At 36.4% G+C, this 25,325-nt stretch overlaps 1 protein-coding gene across 1 annotated transcript in view; it reads right to left on the reverse strand.

Annotated features, from left to right (window-relative positions):
• Positions 1-25,325, reverse strand: part of SLC4A10 (solute carrier family 4 member 10) — a 3,247,445-nt gene that overhangs the window by 663,422 nt on the left and 2,558,698 nt on the right. Inside the window, exon 16 of the mRNA XM_044074780.1 lies at positions 25,076-25,237. Within this exon, the coding sequence (XP_043930715.1) occupies positions 25,076-25,237 (162 nt within the window). The remainder of the gene's footprint in view (positions 1-25,075; positions 25,238-25,325) is intronic.

The raw sequence follows: 25,325 nt of genomic DNA on the forward strand, positions 1-25,325 counted from the left end.
AAACTTTAGCTCCTAATAGTCAAATTAACAATGGTGACGTTTTATTTTTATTTATTTATTTATTTTACATTTGTTAACCGGGCTAGTCTGGCTGGATACATGTCCATTTTCAGCAGAGGCCCGAGGAGAAAAGCTCCATTATGTACTAGTCAACTTACAATACAAAGATTAAACAATCAAATAACAAATATCAAAACCAAAACCTCAAGCAAGCCAATTATATAAACATAATAGCAAAAAAAGATCAAATTTTTATGTAGTTTAGTGAGATGCTGAGGGATTAATAAACAGGAAAATAAAGACTGAGAGGCAACCTTCTTGAATGATTGCTAGAGTAAGACTGCTAGTAAATGCAGAAGTCTGGTAATAGACTGTCATATGGAGAGTAAAATATAAATATAAATTGCCTATGTAGAAATGAGAGAAGAAAAAGTTGTGGCAGGGTACTAGAAAAGGTAGGGATAAACATATAAGAGATAAGTAGAAAGGTAGGAAAAGAAACAGATGACAAGATGTAACGAAAGGAAGAGAAACGAAATGTTAAAAATGGGTCAGTAGAGGCATAATTAAGGGTAAAGAAGCAACTAGTAGCAGTGAAGGGGGGGCTAGAAGAGGATAAATCATTGGTGAGCTCAGTCAGGATTAGTGCATGGGCATAGCCAGTGGGTTTGTAGATGGTGTCTTATTTTTTTTTTGAAAAGGTGAGGAGAGCTTAGGGTGGTCAGGTCTATGGGGAGTTTATTCCAATAAGATCCTACAGTATTGGCAAATAAGGAGTCACCTGCTTTGTTGTGGGATTTGAGAGTAGTTACTAGAAGCTTCCTGGCAGAGCGAAGGGAAGTAAGATTTTTGTATGGGGTGATGAGGTTATTTAGTATGGGTGTATTGGAGGGGTAATGTAGAATTTTAAAAGTTAAGACTAATTGATGTAGAAGTATTATGTTCTGAAGTTCTAGCCAATTAAGTTGTTTTAGACTGAGACAGTGATGTGTACGGAATGGGGAACCTGTGGCAAACCTGGCAATACTGTGGTATGCTGTGTTGAGTTTTTGGAGGTTAGCTTTAGAGAGGTTGATAAATGATGGAGGGGCATATAATAGAGTGGAGAGAAGGTGAGTTTGGGCAAGAGACACTCTGGTAGTAGCAGTAAGAAAGGGTTTTAGTCTATACAGGGCACCTATTTTTTTATTAACAGTCTTGATGGTCAGATCAATGTGGTAGTCAAAGCTTAGCTGATTGTCTATAGTGACGCCCAGTAGTTTAGTGGAACTATCAGGAGTAATGGTAGTGCCATTACAGGACACAATGGAAAATGAGATAGGGGCAGATTTAAGGGTGGGGGTGAATAGTAGCAATTTGTTTTTTTTTCGGATTGAGGAGGAGACAGATATGTTGGAGCCATTTTTCTGCTGCTGTAAATACATTCTGGGTGTAGGAGTGAAGTTTTTCAGGAGATAAAGCAGAACAGATGAGAGTAGAATCATCTGCATATTGTATACAAGTGGATGTTGGGAGAGAAGTGGGTAGGTTGTTTATGAATATGGAGAAAAGGAGGGGGCCTAGGATGGAGCCTTGTGGGACACCGATGGTGACAGGGAGCTGAGAGGATAGATGACTATCCCAGAGGACTGCTTGTTTTCTATCTTTCAAATAAGAGTCAAACCACTGTAGTGCTAATGCATCAAGTGAGAGGGATTTTAAAGTATCTAGGAGAAGTTTATGGTTAACCATGTCAAAAGCTTTAGAGAGGTCAAGGAAAAGTGCAGAGGAGTAGAGGTTGTTATTGCGGTTTTTATTGATCACGTCTGTGAAGGAGAGAAGGGCAGTGGAAGTACTATGGTGGGGCCTAAAACCATGTTGTGAGTCTACGAGTAGGTTATTTTGTAAGAGATGATATAAGAATTGATGGTGAATGCAACGTTTCATAATTTTAGCTAGTGGAGACAGAAGGGCTATTGGGTGGAAATTAGAAAGTTCGTTGGAGTTGCCTCCTTTGTGGAGGGGAATGATATGGGAGATTTTCCAGCAGGAGGGGATAGTGGATTCTGTTATAGTTCTGTTAATTAATATGGAGACTGGGTAAGCTAATTCATGTGCAGCTAGTTGCAGATATTCAGCTGGTAGTTTGTCGGCTGAAGGGGTGCAAGGTTTAAGTTTAGAGAGTAACTTACATATGTAGGTAGTGGAGACTGTATTAAATTTTAGTGTAGAGGTGCTGTTTAGAGAAGGGGTTATTTGAGGAGAGGGACTCATGGTGTTAGCTAGAGAGGTGACTGTTTCAGAGAAGAAGTTGTTGAAAGTATTGGCTATTATATTGGGTTGGGTCTGAGCTAGGCTAGCTGGTGTAGGTGTTTTGGTGTTCCCTGGATGGAGCAGTTTATTGATTCCTGACCAGAAGTGTTTGGGGTTTTGATTTTTGTGTTGTTGATACTGAAGGTAGTAATTCTTTTTATCCAGGAGGGTGAGTTTCTTAGTTGTATTTCTCAGGTGTTTGTAGTTTTGATGGTCAGATGGGTTTTTAGTGGATCTCCATTTTGTCCATAACTTATTTCTTTCTAGCATTGTTTGTTTGGTTTTTTGGAAAGCCAGGGGGCTGCTTTAGAGCCTATTCTAATTAATCGGGATGGTGCATGATGTTGGAGAATTTTTAGGAAGGTGTTGTTGAAATAGCTAACTGCTTCATCAATTGGGAGGTGTTTTAGAGCCGACCAGTTATATTCTTTGAGTTCATTACGGAAAGAAGACAGGTTAAAATTAGTTTTGTTGTGTACAGTACGAAAAATAGCCTGTTTGGGATTGTTGTATTTTTGTTTAGAGATGTAGGTTAGGAGATGATCGCTGATATTGTCAGGAGTGTTCCAGTTTTATAAGAGAGGATTGTTGTTGATTAGTATCCAGTCTAGAATGGATAGTTTATTGGTAGATTTGTGTATTCTAGTAGGGGAGTTTATAGTTTGTTGAAAGTTAAAGAGGTTAATGTGAAGGGTAGGTTTGGGTGAGATACAGGAGTTCCAATCAATATTAAAGTCTCCTAAGATCATGGTTTCCTGAGGGAAGCTACAGGAGACCCAGCTAAGAATATTTTCTAGTGTATTAGATTTATTGCCTGGAGGGATGTAGGAGCATATTATGTAAATGGCTTTGTTTTTATTCACTTGGAGTTTGGTACAGAGTATTTCAGCATTGCCTGGGGAGGGGGGCAGGGAGTCAGTTAAGGTTACCTGTAGTTGGGATTTGTAAAGTAAGGCCACTCCTCCGCCCTTTTTGTTGAGGCGGTCTTGCCTTAGGGTACTATAACCTGGGGGAGTGAATTTGTTGTCTTTAGTACCTGGTTTAAGCCATGTTTCAGTGAGACAGAGAATATCAAAGGCATAGAAGTCAATTAAAGCATGGAGTTGAGTGATTTTATTGTTGATACTACGAATATTTAGGTGAGCTATAGTGAGGGAGTCATTAGAGAAAGGAGAACTGAGATTGTTGGCAGTATGGTTAGAAGTGGTGTGGGTAAGAGGATTGTGGGGGCCAGGGTTGGGGTGGATGTCCCCGTATATTAGTAAAAGAGTTTGAGGAAATTGAAATATCTTTGAGATTTTGTAGGGTATTAGATAAGGCCGTTTAGTGGTTAGAAATCTATTATGGTGTAATTTGTGGTAGAGAGGGGAAGGTAGGGATAGGAAGATAGGATATTAATATGTGTTTGTTCAGCTAGAGGAAGTAGAGAGGTTGTGTGTTTTGTTAAATTAGGAGATTGGCAAAGGGTTAGATATTCGTAGGAAGTAAGAGTATAGTAAAAGAGAAGGATGTTAAGGAGTAGTAGAGGATACAGTAGTTTGAGGCTTAAAGGCATTGTTAATAGTGGGAAGAGGTTTGTAAGTTACTATTTGGTGGTCTTGGGTGGTTGGGAGTGGGGTGTGGCAGATGGTAGGAATTAGGAGAGAGGGTGTGATGTTAGGTTTGGAGTAAAGAGTTAATTAGTGAGAGTGAGGCAGGAAGTGAGATAGGTTGAGAGAATGTTGGAGGTGTGGCAGAGGAAGTATAAAGGTAGGACCCCTGGGGGTGGGTGGGAATTGGGGGTAGGGAGGGGAGCGGAGTGAGCCCGCAGGGCGAACGGAGCGGGGCAGAAAACCACAGAAGAAGAGATGAGAAGGAGACAATCAGGAGTGCAGGTAAGTGAGATAGGAAAGGAGAAAGTCAAGCTGGACAGGATTGGGAAAAGACTAGAGAACACTGGAAGTTAATAGTGTTAGATAGACATAGAGGCAGTGTAAAGCATGCAGAAGGAGGGCAGGAGGAATGAGAGGTAAGGAAGAGTGATTGCAGGTTAGAGGTATGAAATGCAGAACAGTTTAGGTGGCAGATAGAAGGGCAGTAGGGTAGAGAGTGGAGGTAACAATGAAGAATGAGGTCAGAAGTTAAGTCTTGCAGTCCAAAGAAGGGCTAGAAGGAGTCAAATAATAGGAGCAAGGTAGTAGCCAAGAGAGGATAGTATCCTGCTCTAAGGCTAAGGTAGGAAACAGAGAGTGAGAAGTGGTCGAAAAAACAGGATATGGTAGTGAGGAGGCAGAGGGGAAAAAGTAAGGTGAAAAAAGGCTGGAAAAGGGAAGAGTATCCAAAGATAAGGGGGAAAGGTAGAGACTGAGAGGTAGCTGGCTGTTGGCGGCTAGAGTACTGAAATGCTGTGAACTCTTTTAGGGTACCCAATGGGAGTCAAACAAATCAACATTAATGGAGTCCAAACATACATTCAATTCCCAGAGAGGTCAGTGTAGGTTCAGTTAGTCCAAGTTGCATTCACTGTAGGAGGGACCGAGGTCGTCAGACACAGGTTAGGAGTTGGTTATGGTAGGAGTACAGCTAGAGCTTGGGGCTGTGGGGAAAGATGAGGGGAAGGTAAGGATAAAGAAAGGAGAGCAAAAGGAGAGACAATGTTAGCACAGATAAAATAGCCAAAATTCATTTACACAAATTAACAGTGGTGGTCTAGAAAAAGGTAACATCAATCTAATGCAGAGACATTATCACAGGGTATCATGTATATTCTCTCTCTTCTGAATACTAGCAAAGTAACAGTCAAAAAACACATATACTTATTTACTAGCAAGGTGTTTAAAACATTAGTAGCTTCTGATCAAATCCAAGTAGAACTTATTGGAAAAGCAATGTAGATTATCGCTAATACAGGTAAAAAATATTAGTAAAAGCAAGTAACTGTAGTAGAATAGCAAGTCGTTATAGGGGGAGGTAGGTGAGGCAAGCTCATCAATCACCACTTTCGCGCTAAACGCGATATACCATTAGAATGCCTTAAGTTGGTCAGTAAAGGGCTACACTATGTGTAAAATAACATGGGCAGTGTAGTCTGAATTAAAACAATAGCAAATAGTGGGCAAGCATGCTGCTACAGATAAATAATTTAAAATAGTAGTATGCCTAACGCTCTCAGTTGAGCGCTTCACTATGTGTGAAAGCTGAGGCAGAGTAGCTTAAGAAAAAGCAGTAGTTTGCCTTACGCTCTCAGTAGAGCGCTTCACTATATGTGCGAAGCTGAGGCAGAGTAGCTTAAGAAAAAGCTATTAAAATAGGATAAAAGTGTGTCGCTACAGAATATACCATTAGAATGCCTTAAGTTGGTCAGTAAAGGGCTACACTATGTGTAAAATAACATGGGCAGTGTAGTCTGACATTAAAACAATAGCAAATAGTGGACAAGCATGCTAGAGTGGAAGGACAGGATATAAATGTTTTATTGGATAGTCTAGGGATACCAAATGGTCAAGGTGGACAGGGAGAACTGCTAATGTATTGGATATCAATGATTCATACAATCGTAGTAAAATCAATCTCTCTAATTTCACTTTTGACTTTTCATTATATAATATCAGTGATGAAGTTATAAGGACAGGAACGAAACCAAAAAGAGCATTGCCTACAAAAACATATTCTACAGTTGCTGGACAATCGACTCAAAATAAAGGTACTGTAAAAAATTCTTCTGGATCAGATATTCAGGCTGAACCATGGAATGATCCTGATAAGGACAATAAATTTAACAATTTTTTACTGTTTAACTACAAAATGGATAATATTAGAGGTGATGACAATAATATAGTTTCTGACAACTATGAAAATGACAATATAAGGACATTGATATATAAGCTTGGAAAAAATTGAAAAATATCAATGATTTGAGAATTGATAATGTATATTTGTCTATGAACGTGGAAATGAAAATAGTCCCTAAGGGTTTAAGATTTTTCAAGTTACCTTTAGGTTTGGACTATTCTGACAATTTGAAAAAGGAATTTAACAGTTTTTTGATGGTTGTGGTTTTAAATTTATGCATTTATTACTGAAATATAATGATGAAAAACTTAGTAAATGTATTTTGGAAGCGGAGACATTGAACAAAAATATTTTGAATGACTTATTATTCCCTCAATGGGAAAATTTATATAACAAGCAATTTAATGAAGCAAAAAAATGCATTACTAACATTACCAAACGCAAAACAAACAAATTGAAAAGGGATAGTGAGCATTACAATTGAAATAAAGCCTACATATGGCCAAATAATGAAGTCAAAAGATATGATAATGAATATGTGTATTATGATTTACAACAGAGGGATGAGAACAGGAAGTATGAGCAATGGGGAAGTAGCACAGTGTACAATTATAACAAAGGGTATATAAATAAAAAGGATTTTCAGAGGGGAGGGAAACGATTTACACAACCGTACTGAAATGGGAACCAGAGACACAGAAGAAATCAATGGAATTAATTATTAACCAAGATTCTTTGTTGAGCATGGACATTATTAACAAGGGCAATGAGATAATGGTAGAAGGTAATGTACATACATTTGATAATTTTAACATTTTTAATTACACAGATTTGAATATTGAAAAGAAACATTTTAATTTATTTAGTAAAGGAATGAAATATATTCCTAATCCTAAATTTAATCTGGTAGATACTATTATTGATTTTAAAAAATACGCTAGGAAAATTAATTTGGATATGTTTTTTAAAAACACATATATATCTGAGAATAGAAAATTATTACGAAATGATAATCATATTTCTGACTTAAAGAAAGTCACTTTATTTATTCCACCTTCCCACCCGAAAGTAGATTTATTTGAAAAAATCACTTTAAGGAAGCTTTACTGTGAACATAAGAATTTAAAAGAAATGACTAATTGCAGTAATTTAACTACAGAGGATAGTAATTTATTAAGTACAATAATGAATGATTTGAATATTAGGGTAATGAAATCCAATAAGGGGGGTGGTATAGTAGTATATGATCATTTTCGTTACATTATGAAAATGTATGACATTTTACACCATTCTGGTAATTATATCCCTATTTCAATCAACAAACTTAACATAGCTTACCACAGAATTGATTCTTATATAGAAGAATATTATATTGAAGCAAGAATTACTAAAGATGATTATGATTTCTTGAAAGTTGAATTTCCACAACTGGCTACTTTTGTAGGTATCCCCAAGGTACACAAATATACATCTGACCCCCCCCTTTTAGAACAATAGTCTCAGGTAGTAATTCTAAAACCTTCCCAATAGGGAGATATATTGATTTAAAATTGAAATTCATATATGAAAAAGTACCCCACATGGTTAAAGATTCTTGGATTTATCTTATGAATTTTCCAACTTATATAAATCTTGATAATGTATTATTCATAACTATAGACATAATTGATCTGTTTTCTTGTATCCCGGGGGATGAAGGACTAGATGCCTTTAGTAATAGTATAAGGAAACACACTGACATCGAATGGGACGATATATGTTTATTACAGGAAATTATGTCAATAGTCCTTGACAACAATTTCATTTATTTTGAAGGAGAACTTTTTAAACAGACAAAAGGCGTCACTATGGGTGCTGCTTGTGCCCCAATTTATGCTAATTTGGTAATGCTTTATTGGGAAGACAAGTTTTTATTTATGAGTGAATATTTTAAATATGTTAAATATTACTCAAGATTTTTAGACTATATATATATATATATATATATATATATATATATATATATATATATATACATATATATATATATATCCTATGGGGAGCAGATACAACACTATTGGAGTCTTTTATATACTTCTTAAATTCTAGTAGTGACTATTTAAAATTTACCTATTCCTACAACAATACAGGAGTACCATATTTAGACACCTTAATTAAATATGAAGCACATCAACTGTCTTCATCTATTTACAGAAAGGACACATTTTCTAACAGTTACCTACATTACATGAGCTGCCATCCTGAGAAATTAAAAAATAACATTTTTAAGGGTCAATGTGTTTGTTCAGCACGTATGACCTCAGATGACGATGATTTAAGGGTAGAATTAGAATACATAAAAAAGATGTTTTTACAAAGAGAATACCCTAGCAATATGATGGACACTACCATACAATATATTTTAGACCTTCACGATACTAGATATCAATCATTGTTAGGTACAAAAAACAAGTTTTTTGGACAGGAAGTTAGTCCAATACTAGCAAAGAGGAACATAGAACCGACTACCATTAATAGTTACCAAAAACTGTGTGTAATTCAGTATAATATGGCAGCTAGTTATATTAAAAAAATTATATGTGGTTCATGGCATCTAATATTTAATGATGTTCAAACTATCAAGGTCATTGGTACAAAACCTAATTTTATTTTTAAAATGGGAAATAATATCAAGAAAATGGTAGAACATAAGAAAGAAGTGAAGACAGACAGGAGATTAGCTACAAATAGGAGTCTAAAATGTGGTACCTGTAATCAATGTAAATTCATGTCCGACGAGTTAACAATTATTTTAAACAATGAACTAAAAAGTTGTGTGTGTAGTAAATTAGGTAATTGTAATAGTAAGTTAGTAATTTATTTAAGTATATGTCAAAAATGCTCTAGTTTTTACGTTGGTAAGACTTAGAGACATCTCAGGAAAAGAATCTACGATCATACATATAGTATAAAAATGAAAGACATGAATAATGCATTATATAAGCACATGTATAATGAAGGAGAGGACCACAATTTTAAATTCATTATCCTAGAAATATTAAAAATAGACCCTAAGGGAGGTGACATCAAAAGCCTGTTAAGTTATAGAGAAGTATGGTGGCAAATGTATCTTGATGCAACTACCCCTCCAGGTTTAAATGAGCATATATCCATTAAACCCCTGTTGTACGCTAGAATTAATAAATAATTTTACTCCAATATATTATAATACATTTTTTAAAAAAATATAGTCCCTATACAAAAACTTTTTTAGTTTAGATCTTTTTAAACATTTTAATAAACACAATTTTACAACACTAGTGTCATTTTTTAACATTCATATATTTTTTATATATTTATATATTTACTGTGAACTTTTTAATGAGCAAAGTTCATTACATTATATTTAGATTCAATTTTATTAATGATTTTATTAATTATTTATTTACAACAACGTTATTTCAATACATATTAACTTTTTATTATTGTTATTCAGGATTCATATTACATCCTTATAGATACATGTCTTAATGATAGACAACAGACATTTATATAGATACGTCATTTCATTTACAACTTTATTTACAGTACTTATATATCTATATATATATATATATATATATATATATATATATATATGTATTAATATTAGGATATCATGATCTATTAATACTATTCTTTGTAGAATATGTCTTGTTGAATGTTTTAAGTTTTGCACCAGCAACAGTTAGTAGAGATGGGAAGTTAGTTTTAACATTTTTTCTATCATTCTTTTTATTATTTCTATTTGCAACATTGAACTATGGCTGTACCACTTTAAATATTTGATTGTGCTTTGGCACCAAAAAAGGCATATAAGTGCCTAATTCAAATTATACTGTGAGTTCTGAGGAAGCCCCGTTATAGTGGATGAAAGCGCTAAACTTTGGTTTGTTATTTTAAACAATAAAATTAAGTATTTTACATTATTTTGGTCACTTGGTTGTTTGGACATTTGGCTACAGTATTGGTTTACCGTCTCGCATTTTGGGCACTTATTGGTGTATTCGCAGAGTCTTTATAAAGTCATTTAGTCTGTTTGTTTTAGAAGTAGTAAAACTTAGAATGTTCTGATATGGAACACTATTCAGCAAATGCTAAGAATAGCAAAGCTGCAGAACAGTGAATTCTTTCCTCGGGAAAGAATTCAGTTTGCCGTTTCTGTGGCTTCGTTATTCTTAGCGCTGTGGTGGAAAGATACGGGTTGGGTTCAGGTAAGTGTGCGATTGTTTGTACATTAGGGTTAGGGGCGGGTTAAGTGAGTTAGGGTTAGGGCGCATGTTAGGTGAGTGTGCGATAGTGACAGACTTTAGGGTTAGGGGTGGTTTAAGTGAGTTAGGGTTAGGGCGCAGGTTAGGTGAGTGTGTAATAGTGATGGACCTCAGGGTTAGGATTTGGGTTAAGGTAAGTGGGTAGATAGTAGTGTATGTTTAGTTTAGTGTAGCGTTAGATGTAGGAAAATAAGCTTATGTGTGTGGTTGCTGTTTGTTTGATGTGCTTGTGTTGTGTGTATGTGTTTCGGAGCAGTGAAATTTTTCCATGGGAAAAAATTTGCTGTTCTGAATATTCAATATTTTCATGTTTAGATGTTTTGGGGCTGATGAAATAGCATTCGCTATTTTCATCTTTCGATAACGTGATATAAACGCAATTTTTATTTTATACTTGTTGTCATCCTGTCCATTTATTGGCTTCTTTACCTTTTGGTGAACTTTCACATGTGAGTAAGCTTTGTAATGATAGCAGGGAGTCCAATCTAGAAGTAGAACATACATTTGATATATTTATTTGGAGAGGATATGACAGAAATATAGTTAATAATGCCTTATGTAGGGTTATTTGTACTAGAAATGGTGTCAGTTATGATAAGTTTAATAAGTGGGGCAAACAGGTGTTGGAAGATGAAGGTGATTTTCCTTTATTTTTTTGAAAGTGATTGGACATTTGGAAATAATAGTAATAGCTCTAGGGATATTTATTTTGTTATTTTTAGCTATAGAATTAAGGAGATTTTAGAGCATTTTTGGCCTGTGTTATTTAGGGATAATATTTTGGCCAAAGTTATTCAGGAAAAGCCTCTTATGTCTTATAAAAGAGGATATAGTATTGGTGATTTAATAGTGGATGTAGTATTGGTGATTTAATAGTGCACGTAGTATAGGTGACTTAATAGTGCATGTAGTATTGGTGATTTAATAGTGCATAGTAAGTTTAAAGCTCCTGAAGTTACAATTAATAGAACTAGTTTCTTTGGGAAAGGTAGTTTTCCTTATGGAGCTTGTTCTATCTGTCCACTTGTTGTGAAGAGTTTGTTGAAGTTTTCCTTATGGGACTTGTTCTATTTGTCCACTTGTTCTGAATAGTTTGTTGAATATTACTGTAATCAAAGTTTTTCATGAAATACTGTGGGTGTAGTTTATATCCTTATATGTCCATGTGATAAGTTTTATGTGGGGGAGACTAAAATGATGTTCAAAGTTAGGATTTTGGAACATGTTAGGGATATACAAAATAACAATACAGAAAGCCCATTGGCACTTTATTTTAAATATTATCATAACAGTGATTTTAGAGTTTTAAAAGGTTGTGTTTTAGAACATGTTTGTGTAAATTTGGGAGAACTGACATCTATAAAAGATAAGTTGCTATGTAAAGAAGTTTTATTAATATTGAAGTATGCTACTTTGACTCCTAATGGACTGAACACTGATCTTAATTGGAAGTACTTAGTTAATTAATGTTTTAATTGTTTTATTGAAGGGTGTGGACTTGTATATTATATATAGATGTGTGTGTGTGTGTGTGTGTGTGTGTGTGTGTGTGTGTGTGTGTGTGTGTGTGTGTGTGTGTGTGTTTTGTAACTTTTGTACTCCTTAAAGGCACTGGCTGAGGCGCTAGAGTTGAATAAAAAGAAAAAGAAAATTATTTCCTTGTATCTGTAGCTATTTGTGGTTTGCTTCTACTCTCCATGGTTGCCCTTGCAAAGGGACTGTGCACCTAGTGGGCTAACGTGGTTAACAACTGCTTATTTATTTCATATTAACAAACCTAGAGTATTTCTGCTCTTTTTCTATGATTATACCCTCTGGAATTTAACACAGATTACAATACCATCAGCTTTAGCATAAGTCAAACTTACTGATAATCTTCTTAGATGTTACCGATGGAAAATACGATGCAATAAAAGATATACTTAAGAAAACAGAGATACTATCCTTAGTGAGCAGAAAAGTCAGTTCGAATTACTATCAAAGTGTTATAATTTATTTATTTATTTATTTATTTCCAGTTTGATGACCGGAGAGGTCTACTAGGCTCAGGGAGCCCATTTTCAGTGGAGGCCCAGGGAGAAAAGCTCCACAATTACAAGGTTTAGTTACAGATAACAGAAAAGCTCCACAATTAAAACGTTTAGTTACAGATACAACCATAGTGTAAAAAATACAATTTACAATTTCATATCATATTAGAGAGCAGGCATAGGTTCTTTTGTTATATAGTGCAATTGAGATATTTACAATACGTACATTTTTGAGGTTAGATAGTACTCAGAGTTAGCCAGGCGTTTAGGGGAGGAGTGATATATTAGACTAGGTGGGGAGCATGCAGTTGCATTTCTTGTTAGAGGAAAGGAAAGCATGTAGCTGAGTTTTAAAACTTTCAAAGTTTTCACAAGTCCTAAGAGAGGAAGGAAGAGAATTACATTTTTAGCTAGGGAAAAGGATAGCAGAAGGTGACCAGAGGGACGATTGGGTTTTCGGACAGTGATTAGGTTTTTCTGAGAAGATCTAAGAGTTTGGAGTTTCTAATATATTAACATCTGCTTTAACTAACAAACATGTAACAATTCCACACAACTATACATGTACATTTAACACAGAACATCTTTGGTGGAATTACAAAATTAATAAGATATACAATAGAAAAATGAGTTACTACTTAACTTTCAAAAATTATCCAACTCTCATTACTACTAGAACCAAACTCCACAGCACTGCACATGCTCTGTCACACCAACTCTCATTACCCATGGATCCAAACTACACAGCACTGCACATGCTCTGTCACACCAACTCTCATTACCTCTAGAACCAATCTCCGCAGCACTGCACATGCTCTGTCACTCATTACCTATAGAACCAAACTCCACAGCACTGCACATGCTCTGTCACTCATTACCTATAGAACCAAACTCCACAGCACTGCACATGCTCTGTCACTCATTACCTATAGAACCAAACTCCACAGCACTGCACATGCTCTGTCACTCATTACCTATAGAACCAAACTTCACAGCACTGCACATGCTCTGTCACTCATTACCTATAGAACCAAACTCCACAGCACTGCACATGCTCTGTCACACCAACTCTCATTACCCCTAGAACCAAACTCCACAGCACAGCACATGCTCTGTCACTCATTACCTATAGAACCAAACTCCACAGCATTGCACATGCTCTGTCACACCAACTCTCATTACCCATGGAACAAAACTACACAGCACTGCACATGCTCTGTCACACCAACTCTCATTACCCCTAGAACCAAACTCCACAGCACTGCACATGCCTTCTCCTCTCAGGCACCTGCTTTTTGGCAAACTCTCCCCATCGACATTAAGGAAATCAGTACTTATTCCAAATTTAGAATGCAACTCAAAAAGCACTTCCTCATCCAAGCCAAATGCTTCAGCTTTGTCAAAGGCCCATCTCCTTTCCAAGTCTCTGCTCTCTCAAGATATACTGAAGACCGACCCACTTTAGAAACAAATGTTACACTCTGCTTTTTGTACATTGCACTGAACTTGTTCACTAGATTGTAATATATGCACATTTTTTTCTGTGTAATTAGTCTGAAATACTCTGTTACTGTTTACATTTCTGTTTTTTTTGTGAAATGCTTTGTATTTCACCTGGGCTGATCCTGAAATTAGTCAATATTGTTCACTGCACTACCCCAGTAAACAAATATGAATAAATAAATACAATTCAGGAAATCGGTATTGTATCCATCTTTGATGTTAGCCAAAAGTGCTCTTCACAGCGCATACAATGTACCAGAATTGCTGCCTTCTGCAATTCATGTGGGGTTACATGTACTGGTAGCATATTTAACCATGATTATAAGTTTTTATTAGTTCTATTTCTCCTCCTACTACTACTGGAACAGTTTATACTTTATACTGCTCTCATTTTAAATCCTGGTATTTTAAGACTTTTTGTCTCTCTGTACATAAGACATTATAATCGCTGGATACAGTCATTTCCATGTTCATCGCTACTTTTGCCTTTTTTTTAGGGCTGCTATATCTGGTTTTCTTGCATTATATTTTTGAACTCTTGGAAATGGGTTATCCCATGCAATATTGACTTCATCAGCGTTGATAATGCTTTGTGACTTGTGTCTCCAATGCTTCTCAGCAACTTTTATATTTTAGTGTTTGCACAATCCCCAATGTGATAGTCTTGTCACATTATTGTTCCTTTCAGGATACAGACCCTCAACCATGACTGTACCACACCCAGTAATGAGTAATGTAAGTTTTTCCAGTTCTGTTTTGTAAAACCTGCATTTATCTGTTTCTCCCCACTTTTTCAATATATATGGGTTTACTACACATGAGCGAAATTTCATATGACTGAAATTCCTTTGACTGAGATCAGAACATCAAAAGTTCAAAACACTGAATACTCATTTGACTGAAACTCATAACACTGACACATTAAAGGAAAAAGGTATATGCCCTTTTCCCCACTGTAGTGCGATCCAGGAGTTAGTATATTTAGTTGGGGGGCACAGCCCCCCACATTTTGAAACATGCAGATGGATACTTATAACTGCAATGAATAATTATTTGCAGAAGACAATATATACCTAAACTATGTGGGGGGGCTATGCCCCCCACCCCCCCAACTATATATATAAGCAGGGAAGTTATCTTAGACTTATTTTCTTCATGATTTAAAACTTTCACTACATTTGGGTCTTGTGAGGTCAGCAGATATGTATGCAGTCCTACAATTGCAGATCTGCACATGTAAAGAGTTTTGAGGAGGCCCATACCTCCTTCAGAGCTGGGAATGTATATGGGTCTATATTAAAACTGTGAAAGCTTACAAATGCGAATACAAATACATCGACACATAAACATCAAAGTGCAACAAGAGTGAAATACGAAATTGGCGAAAATTAGAATACCGAATGTATTTCGTAAAACAACACGCCATACAGGTAAGGAAAACCTAACTAAACAAACTTTAATAAACACACTTTTGCAGGGGGGCTGCACCCCCACAGCCCCCTACTTTAATATACCAACTCTGAGATCACACTACAATGGGGAAAATGATATATTTCCTCATCCCCATGGTCACTCTGCTGGCCAAGGAAATACATTTGGCATTTTGAATTTCGCAGATTATGTATTTCGCTCTAGTTGTACTTCGACATTTATGTGTCGATGTACTTGTATTCACGTTTGCAAGCTTTTGTGGTTTTAATATAGACCCATATAGTCTTGGTATACACTGATTTTTATAAGTCATTTGTTAAGCGTGAAGCATCTTTCTTGTTTTCCTGTTCAACTGATCCAACACCATTTGGGGATGGTCAATCACTCCAAAATTGTAAGTTAGGACAGGAGGAGAAAATTGGGTTTATCATTTGGACTTTGTTCCTAGATGTCAGCACTGTTTTCAGTATTAATTTTAGTCTTCTAAGATATTCATTACTAAGTTTTATTCATATTTATTCATGTTTTATTGTTGATCCTTCATCAATTCCCGGATATTTATACACTGCCTCTTGCTCAAGTTTCTATATCGCATTCCTGTCCCAAACTGATGTTTTCTTGGTGCTGCACTTTTTCTGCTTTAAAGGTTGGTTTTGCACATTTATTAAGACTAAATTACATTCTTATTTCATCTGAAAAAAAGTTGTGACCACTTGCAGTTGTGCTTTCAGTTTCTCATCTGATGAACTATACAGTTTTAAATCATCGACAAAGAGACATTGAGAAGTCCTTACAGTGCGTTGTTTTCTGGGAGCTAAATTGTAGCCATGGCCTAATATATTAAGCAGACAGCTTACTGAGTTAAGGGCAAGACAAAACAGCAGCGGTGACAAAGAGTCACCCTGGAACATCTCTCTGAATTTTTATCCCTGGAATACTAATTTGCCCTTTATCATTGTTTAACTGTAAAGTGGTTTGCCATTGTTTCATGGTATCTTCTACACTTTTAAGCACTCTTTTATCCTTGAATGTGGGATGCTGTCAAATAATTTTTTATAGTCTATCCATGTCATACTTAGATTCTTCCCTTTTTTACAGTTCTCCATTATGACTTTATTTAACAACAAACGATTCTTTGTTCCATATGACTTTCTTTTATTACCCTTTTGTTCTATTGACATGATTGAGTTTTTTTCTAAATGACTATAAACTCTGTCAGCCTCAATTTAAGTATATACTTTACTTTATATGTCATCAGAAGGCAAGTTATTGGTCTAGAGTTTTTAGGATAGCCTGCAGGTTCACTATTAAGTACAAGCATTGTTTTCCCTGTTGTTAACCAGGTTAGTGTCAGTTTGCTGTGCCCATATAAATAGCTCTTACTCATGGCTAAATCTTCATGAAAAGATGTTAATATTTTAGTCAGAAATTAGGTACTGTATCTGGCCCTGGGGTTTTCCAATTAGGAGCTATTCTTAAGTTTGTTTTAATCTCTCTGGGCATTACTTTGTCCTATTTCATATCCTATACATTTGAACTTGTTATTCTTTCTTTTACTTTTTCTATAAATTCAGCATCTTTGTTATGTTTCACAGGATCTTCATAGATATTTCTCCAAAATGTATCAATTTCTTCTATTTTTGGTGGTGTTTCAGTTCCTTTTGCCTTGTTTCCCAATTCTCTATAAAACTTTTTGAGTCATCAATAAATTGCTTATTTTGTACTGTTCCTTTACATTTATCTGCGTATCTTCAAAGTTTTTCCACCTGTGCTCATATTTTTAGCTTATTATTTGCAATAGTACATGATAGATCCTGATCTGTTCTGATACTATTTATTGCTTTTATCATGTCTGTCTTTTTGGTATTTATCACGTCTATCTTTCTGAATATTTTTGTTGATCTGTTTCCCCTTCTATATTCTTCTAACCGTGACACTTCTTGTCTTAACTGCTTTATAATTTTTTCTATTTTATAATTCCATGATGGCATTTGATTTCTCCCCTTCCTTACCCTTACTACCGTGTGTTTTGTGGTAAGACTTTATCTGTTATTAATTTAGCTACAAAGTAGTATGTCCTGTTTACTTCTGTTATATCCCATGAATTTCTACGAGTAGTCCTAATTACTGTGTTCATTTGTTTTATCAAACTTCTAACTTTTTGGATTTTATTGACTTTCTGTAATCTATTTCATTCATTGATCTTAATATGTCTGTCCATCTCTATTAAATCAAGCAAATCTTTTAGATCATTTTCTTCTAAACAGACAACAAATTCTTTGTTCTCTGTTTCCTGAGGGCATTCTACACAAAAAGTTCCAGAGTATCTTCCTGTGCCACATTCTCTTCAGTTTCATCCTGTGTCATCCATTGCTCTTTCATATGGGAACTCACTGGCCCATCACTCCACAACACTGACTTCGTCAGAGTTGCCAAAGTTTCCTGTTTCCTCCCTTGCTGTGAAACTCCCACTGAACTTTTGTACCGGTTTCCTATGAAAGGCTCCAAAGTATCTTCATATGGAAACTGATCAGTTGTTTCCCACTCCACTGGTTTCTCCTTAATTTGGGGATCCATTGCTCTGTCCTGCTGTGATGTTATCAGAGTTAGATTTTCTACACTAAATTCTTAGATTTCCTACACTAAATCCTTCACTTGTCATCAAAGTGTGGGTTGAATTCCGATATGTAGGAACCAGCTTGGCCACTTCGATTGCTTGTGGATTCCAAAAACTCTCGAGCACATCTCTTACCCATAATGCTTAGGGTAGATTACCTCAGATCTCATATGCCGCTTTCAGCTTCAGACGTGGTTTTCCATTATGCTCTCGAGCCTTACCAGTGAAGTAATAATAATTTCTATAACTTCCCCTTTTCTTCATTTCTAATTATCTTTCTAGCCTGTTTCTTATTTATCGCACCTCCTAAGTAACTCTCAGCCATTTTTTTAGGGAGATTTTTTCATACTTTCCTGTCCCCTCCTTTCCATCTATGATTAGGTAGCTCTTGCTTACCATTGCTGTTATCCCGCACCCTTTTTCTTACTGCTTGGTAAGTCTCAGTACCATTGCTGGAAGTTCTTTCCTTAAAAAAAAAACAAACAAACAAACCCCTTTCTCTTTCGTTTTCCTCTACCTGTTGGTTTCTTGTGTGGCAATCTTTGTATCCGAGGGTGAGTGTGTGAGTGTGTTTGTGCTGTGTTGCCACTGACTTCTTGTTACAATGGTAGATAAACAGAAAACTCCAGCTGGCTTTAAGAAATGCACAAAATGCAGCCATGAAATCCACTTTTCAGAGCAGCATTCATTATGTGTATACTGCTTGGGTCTCTTACATTTGTAAGAAGACTGTTCTATTTGCCACACTTTTAGTCACTGAGCATTGGTAGAGAGGAAGAACAAACTCATACTGAAAGGCCTGCTTCCCTCGTCCTTTGGCAGGCTAGATGTTCAGAGGTGAAGAAACAGTCTGCCTCAGTTCTGAGCACTTCTTCAGCACCGAATCCAAAAAAGAAAAAGACATCAAGGTCCTCGTCTCCATTGGACCTGACTTCTAAATCTTTGACCCTCAAGCATGCTTCAGAACCTGTATCTGCTTCCTAGGTTCCGATACCTATGTCAGCACCAAAACAATTGGAATCTTTCTGTACACCACTACCTAGGATGTTCCACATAGTAAGAGGGAACAAGCAGCCATTCAAATTCAAAAGCTGCTAGAACAAAGAGTCATCAAAGAAGTCCTATCAGAGCAAATAGAATCCATGTTTTACTCAATATTTGTTTTAGTGCCAAAAAAGACAGGGGACTAGAAACCAATTTTTGATCTCAGAGAACTGAACAAATCTGTTCAAAAAAACAAATTCTGGATGGTCACAGTTCAGTCCATTCTTCTGCTTTTTAGGATAGGATGACTGGATCTGGATGTGTACTACTACATAAAGATGGACAGACATTCCAGAAGATTCCTTCTCTTCCATCTAGGATCCAGTCATTACCAATTCAGAGCTCTGCCCTTTGGTCTCACCACAGCGGCCAGGGTGTTCACCAAATGCATGGCAGTAGTAGCAGCTTACCTAAGACTGCAAGGATTCTGGGTGTTCCGTACCTAGACAATTGGATTATTTCTGCTACTACAAGGCAACTACTGCTAACAGCAAAACAAAAGTTCTTACAATTATGCGACCATTTAGGTATCACAATCAACTTCAAAAAATCCTTGCTGGAACCAACACAAATTCTATAATTTATAGGAGCATTGTTGGACACAACAGCCTCCATTGCCTCACTTCCTCCATCCTAAATGGAAACTATCCAGACTGAAGTCCAGACACTATTACAAAGGAACAATTTTCCGGCACAGATACTACTTCAAACATTAGGATCAATGGCGGCTGCCATAACCCTTGTTCCCCTAGCCAGGTTCCACATGAGAATTTTACAATGGTTGCTTGCAGCACAATGGTCCATCCTTCAGCATTCCTTCTCAATCCCAGTTTTGATCACCAACACATGCACGAGAGATCTCCTATGGTGGGTTAATTCAAAACAAGTCTTACAAGGACGCCCATTTCTTCCCCTTCAACCCAAGGCCACAGTGACCACTGACACTTCCAAGCTTGGGTGGGGGAGGGGGCATTGCCAGTGAAAGACAGTTCAAGGCAATTGGTCCCCAGTGGAGGCCAATCTGTACATACATTTTCTAGAGATGAGAGCAGTGCTATTAGCACTGCAAGCATTCCAAGACTCTCTACCTCTAGGGATGACTGTGATTCAAACAGACAAAATGTCAGTGGTCTGGTACATCAACAAACAATGGGAACTAGATCTTACCCCTTATGCAGAAGAACCCTCAGATTACTGCAGTGGGTGATCTCATCCAACTGCTTTCTGACTGCAATGTATATCTCGAGGATGTCAAATGTGATAGCAGACAAACTGAGCAGGTGCATTCTTCTACCTCATGAGTGGTCCCTCAATACAGAAGTTTCGAAAGGATATTCCACACATTGGGCCAGCCTTGCTGTGTCCTTTTTGCCACCCCCTCTGAACAACAAATGCAGCAGCTACTTTGCCCTTATCCACCCATAGGGGGATTTACTGAGGGACACTCACAATTAGCTACCCGGTCTCCTTTATGCCTTTCCACCAACCCCTCTAATTCCCAAATTTCTACAGAATCAGCCAAGTTGAAGAGCAAAGACATCCTCATTGCCCCCTTTTGGCCTCGGTAAATTTGGTTCCCCTTCCTTTGGCCTCACCTGATACAACAACCTTGGATTCTGCATCCAAATCTAGACCTTCTGTCATACCCGACAGGCATCAGTTCACCCTCACATTACAACTCAAAAGTTGACATCTTGGTTTCTCCAATTCCATTAGTGGCTAGGCACAATATGCTCTCTTCCCCTGTCTCCTGCCTGATGCATCCTTTTGTCATCTCACAAACCATCTACATGTAAACTTTATGAAAGTAAATGGAAAAGATTTGTTCATTGGGCATCCCTACATCATTTTGACCCTTTCTCAGTACCTGTACACAAAATTCATAATTTTTTTAGCCTTCATCGTCAATGAAGGCACTTCCTCTTCTACTTAAGTCCAACTGGCAGCCATTTCTAATTTCCAAACTTATTTGCATGGATCATCAGTGGCCTCAAATAGGCTTTGTAAAGCCTTTTTGAAAGGTGCTCTTCTCCTTAAACCCTCTTACAAGGATCCTACACCTCTTTAGGACCTTACTCTAATGCTGCAAGCTCTGACACAATTCCCCTTTGAACCAGCCTCTAAGTGTGATCTAAAGTTTTTATCCTGGAAAACTATCTTAATGGTAGCCATCACTTCGGCTTGACAGATTTTGGAAATTCAAGCACTTTCGTCTAGGCCACCATATTTCATTTTTCAAAAGGATGAAGTTTCTCTCAGAATGAACTCATCCTTTCTAACTAAGGTTGTTTCGGAAACCAACCTTAATCAATGCATCAGCTGTCTGGTATCTTTCCCAAATTACTCTAACAAGAGTGAGTAATCATTACACCTGTTAGATGTTCATAGACAACTAAGATTCTACTTTGACAGGACTAAGGGTATCAGAAAAGTTGACTTTTGTCTGTTTATTTCCTTTCTGGACAATACATTAGGACAGTCTGTGAGCAAAATAACTCTACCCAAGTGGATTACAGACTGCATTTCCTTTGTTTATAGGAGGATGTGTACGTTTTTGCAGATATCCTGAAAAGCACACTCAATGAGAGCAGTAGCTATTTCTGCTGTTGTCTGGTTGAGAACATCCATAAATGACATCTGTGCAGTTGCAACCTGAGTGTCACCGCATACCTTTGTTACTCATTATGAGTTAGATCTAGTCTCTAGAGGAATAACATCAGTTGGTTCTATGGTGCTCAGGAATGTCCTTCCTTGAGTCCACCCAAAATTATGGGGGGGGGGGGGGGCATCTTTCCATTGAGCCTGGCCTAGCCCCTCTGTAGGACTGTTTCCATGTCTTGAGGATTCTACACTATCATTTTTTCCACTCCTGGCACCAGTGCACCTACCAGGATTGGGCACTTTTTTATCCTGGGTCTTGTGCGCAATGCTATCTTTTAAATTTTTAACCCACTTCTGTCCATGATATATGCTATATAATATACAGTCTCTATCTCACTGTTGTTTTGGTGAGATTTAATGAAAAACAAGGTCAACCTCATGAAGGTACTCACCAAGACTAGAGGATGAATTCAGTTCCAGCAATACTACTCTCCTTTGCTTGTTGATCTATCATATGCCCATTTGGAGCAGTATAACCATATCCATGCCCTCAAAACCTGCATTTAAGATGCACAGGATGGTTTGTTGTCAGACTGGCTGAATGAAGATTAGTGGTTAAGGGGTTGTGGGTACACTGATTCAGATTTTTGACACTTTCCCAATTTTGCAGGTCTTTTGAGAGAAGATGAGTACAACTCATCTCAGCACCAACAGAATGGCCAGTATAGGAATGAAATGGCCTTTCTAAAATATAGTTTATGATGTCATTCTCTATAAAGTTCCATAAAATCTTGACTACCTTGCTGACATGATATCTTCCTGAACTTTTCATTATGAATATGTATACATTTATCTAATAAAACTGTATTGAATACTTTCTAACTAGTACATTAATAAGGGTCTTGTTGCTATCACCAGTAAGCAAAGTAGTAAGAAAGTGAATAGTACAAATCCATGTAATCTATTATGCAAAGCATTGTTGTGAAAGTTCTTTATGATCCTGGTGTTGGAAACCTCAGTGAGTAGCATGGACAGAGGGGGTAAGTCTCAGAGTATGTATTGGCTTAAAGTGGGTTTACACTTACAGAGCTAATATGAAAAAAAAACATTTTCATAAAGAGGAATTGTGACTTGAAACAAAGGACAAAGATATACCCAGTATATTCTAAAGCAGGGTTGATAAATGGAGGGAGAAAACTAAAAGTAACGTTTGTAATTTAGGGCATTACAACAGCCATGAAGGCTAAGAGATTTATCATATCAAGCTATGCGACAAACAAGTTGTATTTAATATCAAATAAGATAAGCAGAGCTCCAGAGCTATCAGATTTCTTTTGCTTCTGCACGATGAACTCTCCCTTTCCCAGTTTTTCCCATTCTCCTTCTCTTATATTACTCTGTAATGTTTCCGGGAATTAATACCATTCTTAGCTGTTAAATCTAAGGAAATGCAAAGAATTGATATAAAATGAAAGGTAATATTAGAGCCTGAAAACTTTAACTGATAGTTAAAAAAGTTTTCTGGAATGAAATATGTCTGTGCAGAAAGGCGTGACCAGATCAACTAAAAGAATTAATACCCTTGCTAATTTTCAGAATGGCTGAATGCGTAGTATGGTAAGATATTATAAAATACTGCAGGGCAAATTGTGGACCAAAAGGATGCAAAATACACACCTATGTCGTGTTTCTATGTACATAATTATGCATCTGTCTTTCTTTCTCCAAATAAAACATTTTCACAAACAGCAAATACTGACATTCATAACCTCACTACTACATCATCATGAGACAATATTTGGCAAATAGTACAACTGGATTGCAGTACTGAGTCCATAAAAACCTGAGGCAAAATGTGATAATATACCTCAAAGGAGTCCAATGTCCCCTGCAGGTGCATTAAGACATAATCATTCAGAATTTGCAGGAAAACATCTTCATCAGTGAAAGAAAGAACAAAAAGAACACTAACAGAAAAAGTCAGGTGAAGCCAAGCTTTAACTAAACAAAACAATAAAAAGAACAAAATGACGTGGAACTGACCACATCCTTTACAGCAGCTTCTGAAACGCACTTGATGTCAGTACTGGCCACAGACTTACCGGCACAACACTCATAATGTGCAACATGTGAATGAGATTAAGAGCAGGCAGGTGTTACCTCCAAAGAAGGTGTGCATGATATGACTGCAGCGTGTCAGAATGAGGTTTAGACTCCTAGTGGTGTGCATGATATGACTGCAGCATGTCAGAATGAGGTTTAGACTCCTAGTCTGTGTCATGGGTAATAACATAGCACGAAGAATATTACTGCTATACACAGCAATGGCAAACTTTTATTTTATTTCATTTTATTTTATACATCCGTTAAGTGGGAAAGTCCACTGAACACAAATGTCCATTTTCAGGAGTGACCTAAGAGCAGTGTCTGGTTAAGTGACTTGTTCAGAGTTCACACAGCAGGCAAACAGAGGTGACAGGAATCAAACCTTATACTCTTTTTTACAAGAAGCACAAAAAGTACCAGTGTGGAACAAAATCCTATATGCTAATTGCCAGACTATCATGTGATCATGGATATTATAGGTATGGGGTCTTGTATCATTTTAGCAGAACACGTGTGATGCTTGATATCATTGTGACAGTTCAAATTTCAAGGGCCCACAAACACTACACTACAGAAAAGAGATTTAGTGAAATCTGCATAATCACTGTATGGTTTTTGAAAGACTTCAACCTTGTCCTTGTTTCTTCACTTTATACCTATATATGTTCCCAAAATCACTGAAACTGATTATCGAATGGTTCCACTGATAAAATACACAATAATAATTTGAACATTAGGAATTTGAAGTAAAAAAAAACTGAAAATAATTATCCACATGTTTACTAATAAAATAGTTAAATGTAATTAAGAAAATATAAGTAGACTGAAAATATAAATTTTATCTTAGAAATCACCTACTTTACCAGTATTTTTTATGTAAATCATAAATACTGTAAATCATCAAAACTGTTTGGTCTTTCAGTAAATAAGAATGAATATTAAAGCATGTTTGATAGAACCAATTAAATCAAAAAATGAAATGCTATATTTCATTTGCATTTCTCTTTTTACATATTGTATTTTACATTTTAATATAATGAATGAAATGGTCTCTGTTGAAAAACAGAAGTTATGACAGTTATACAATAAATCCCACATTAGCTGGCAACATATGCATGCAAGTATATAGAAATAACAGTTTCTTTAAGTTAGCCTTGTGTATGGCTACTTTATAGATAGGCATTACACTGCTGTAATTTGGGGTAATAACCTGCCTTAAGGCTTTTTGATTACCAATGAATTCTGGAAAAACATACAAAGATCTCTGGTGATCATTCAAGATGATCAAGGATTTAAAATCTAATGGTACAGAACCAGAGCTATGATGCAGAGGACACTAATTATATTTTTATTTTTTTACATATACTTCAAAAAAGTACCCAAATACTTACCTTAGTAGGGAAATAAGGGCTTGTTTTGAACTGTTTTAATGCACCTGACATTACGAAGGTAGAAAAAAACAAAATAATGCACCAAAAGAGAACATCTGGTACGTATGGACCTTCATGACCACAGGCTGAGCCATGAAATTCTCCATGATATTGTCTGCATTCCTGAAAAAAAAAACAGAAATATCTCAGTGTAACTTGCTGTGCTTTCCCAGAATTCCAAAGGATTATTAATCTGCATAAGATTTCATGC

This window comes from Protopterus annectens, chromosome 6.part0, assembly GCF_019279795.1.
Source record: "Protopterus annectens isolate FY-2018-M chromosome 6.part0, PAN1.0, whole genome shotgun sequence".
NCBI classification, from domain to species: domain Eukaryota; kingdom Metazoa; phylum Chordata; order Ceratodontiformes; family Protopteridae; genus Protopterus; species Protopterus annectens.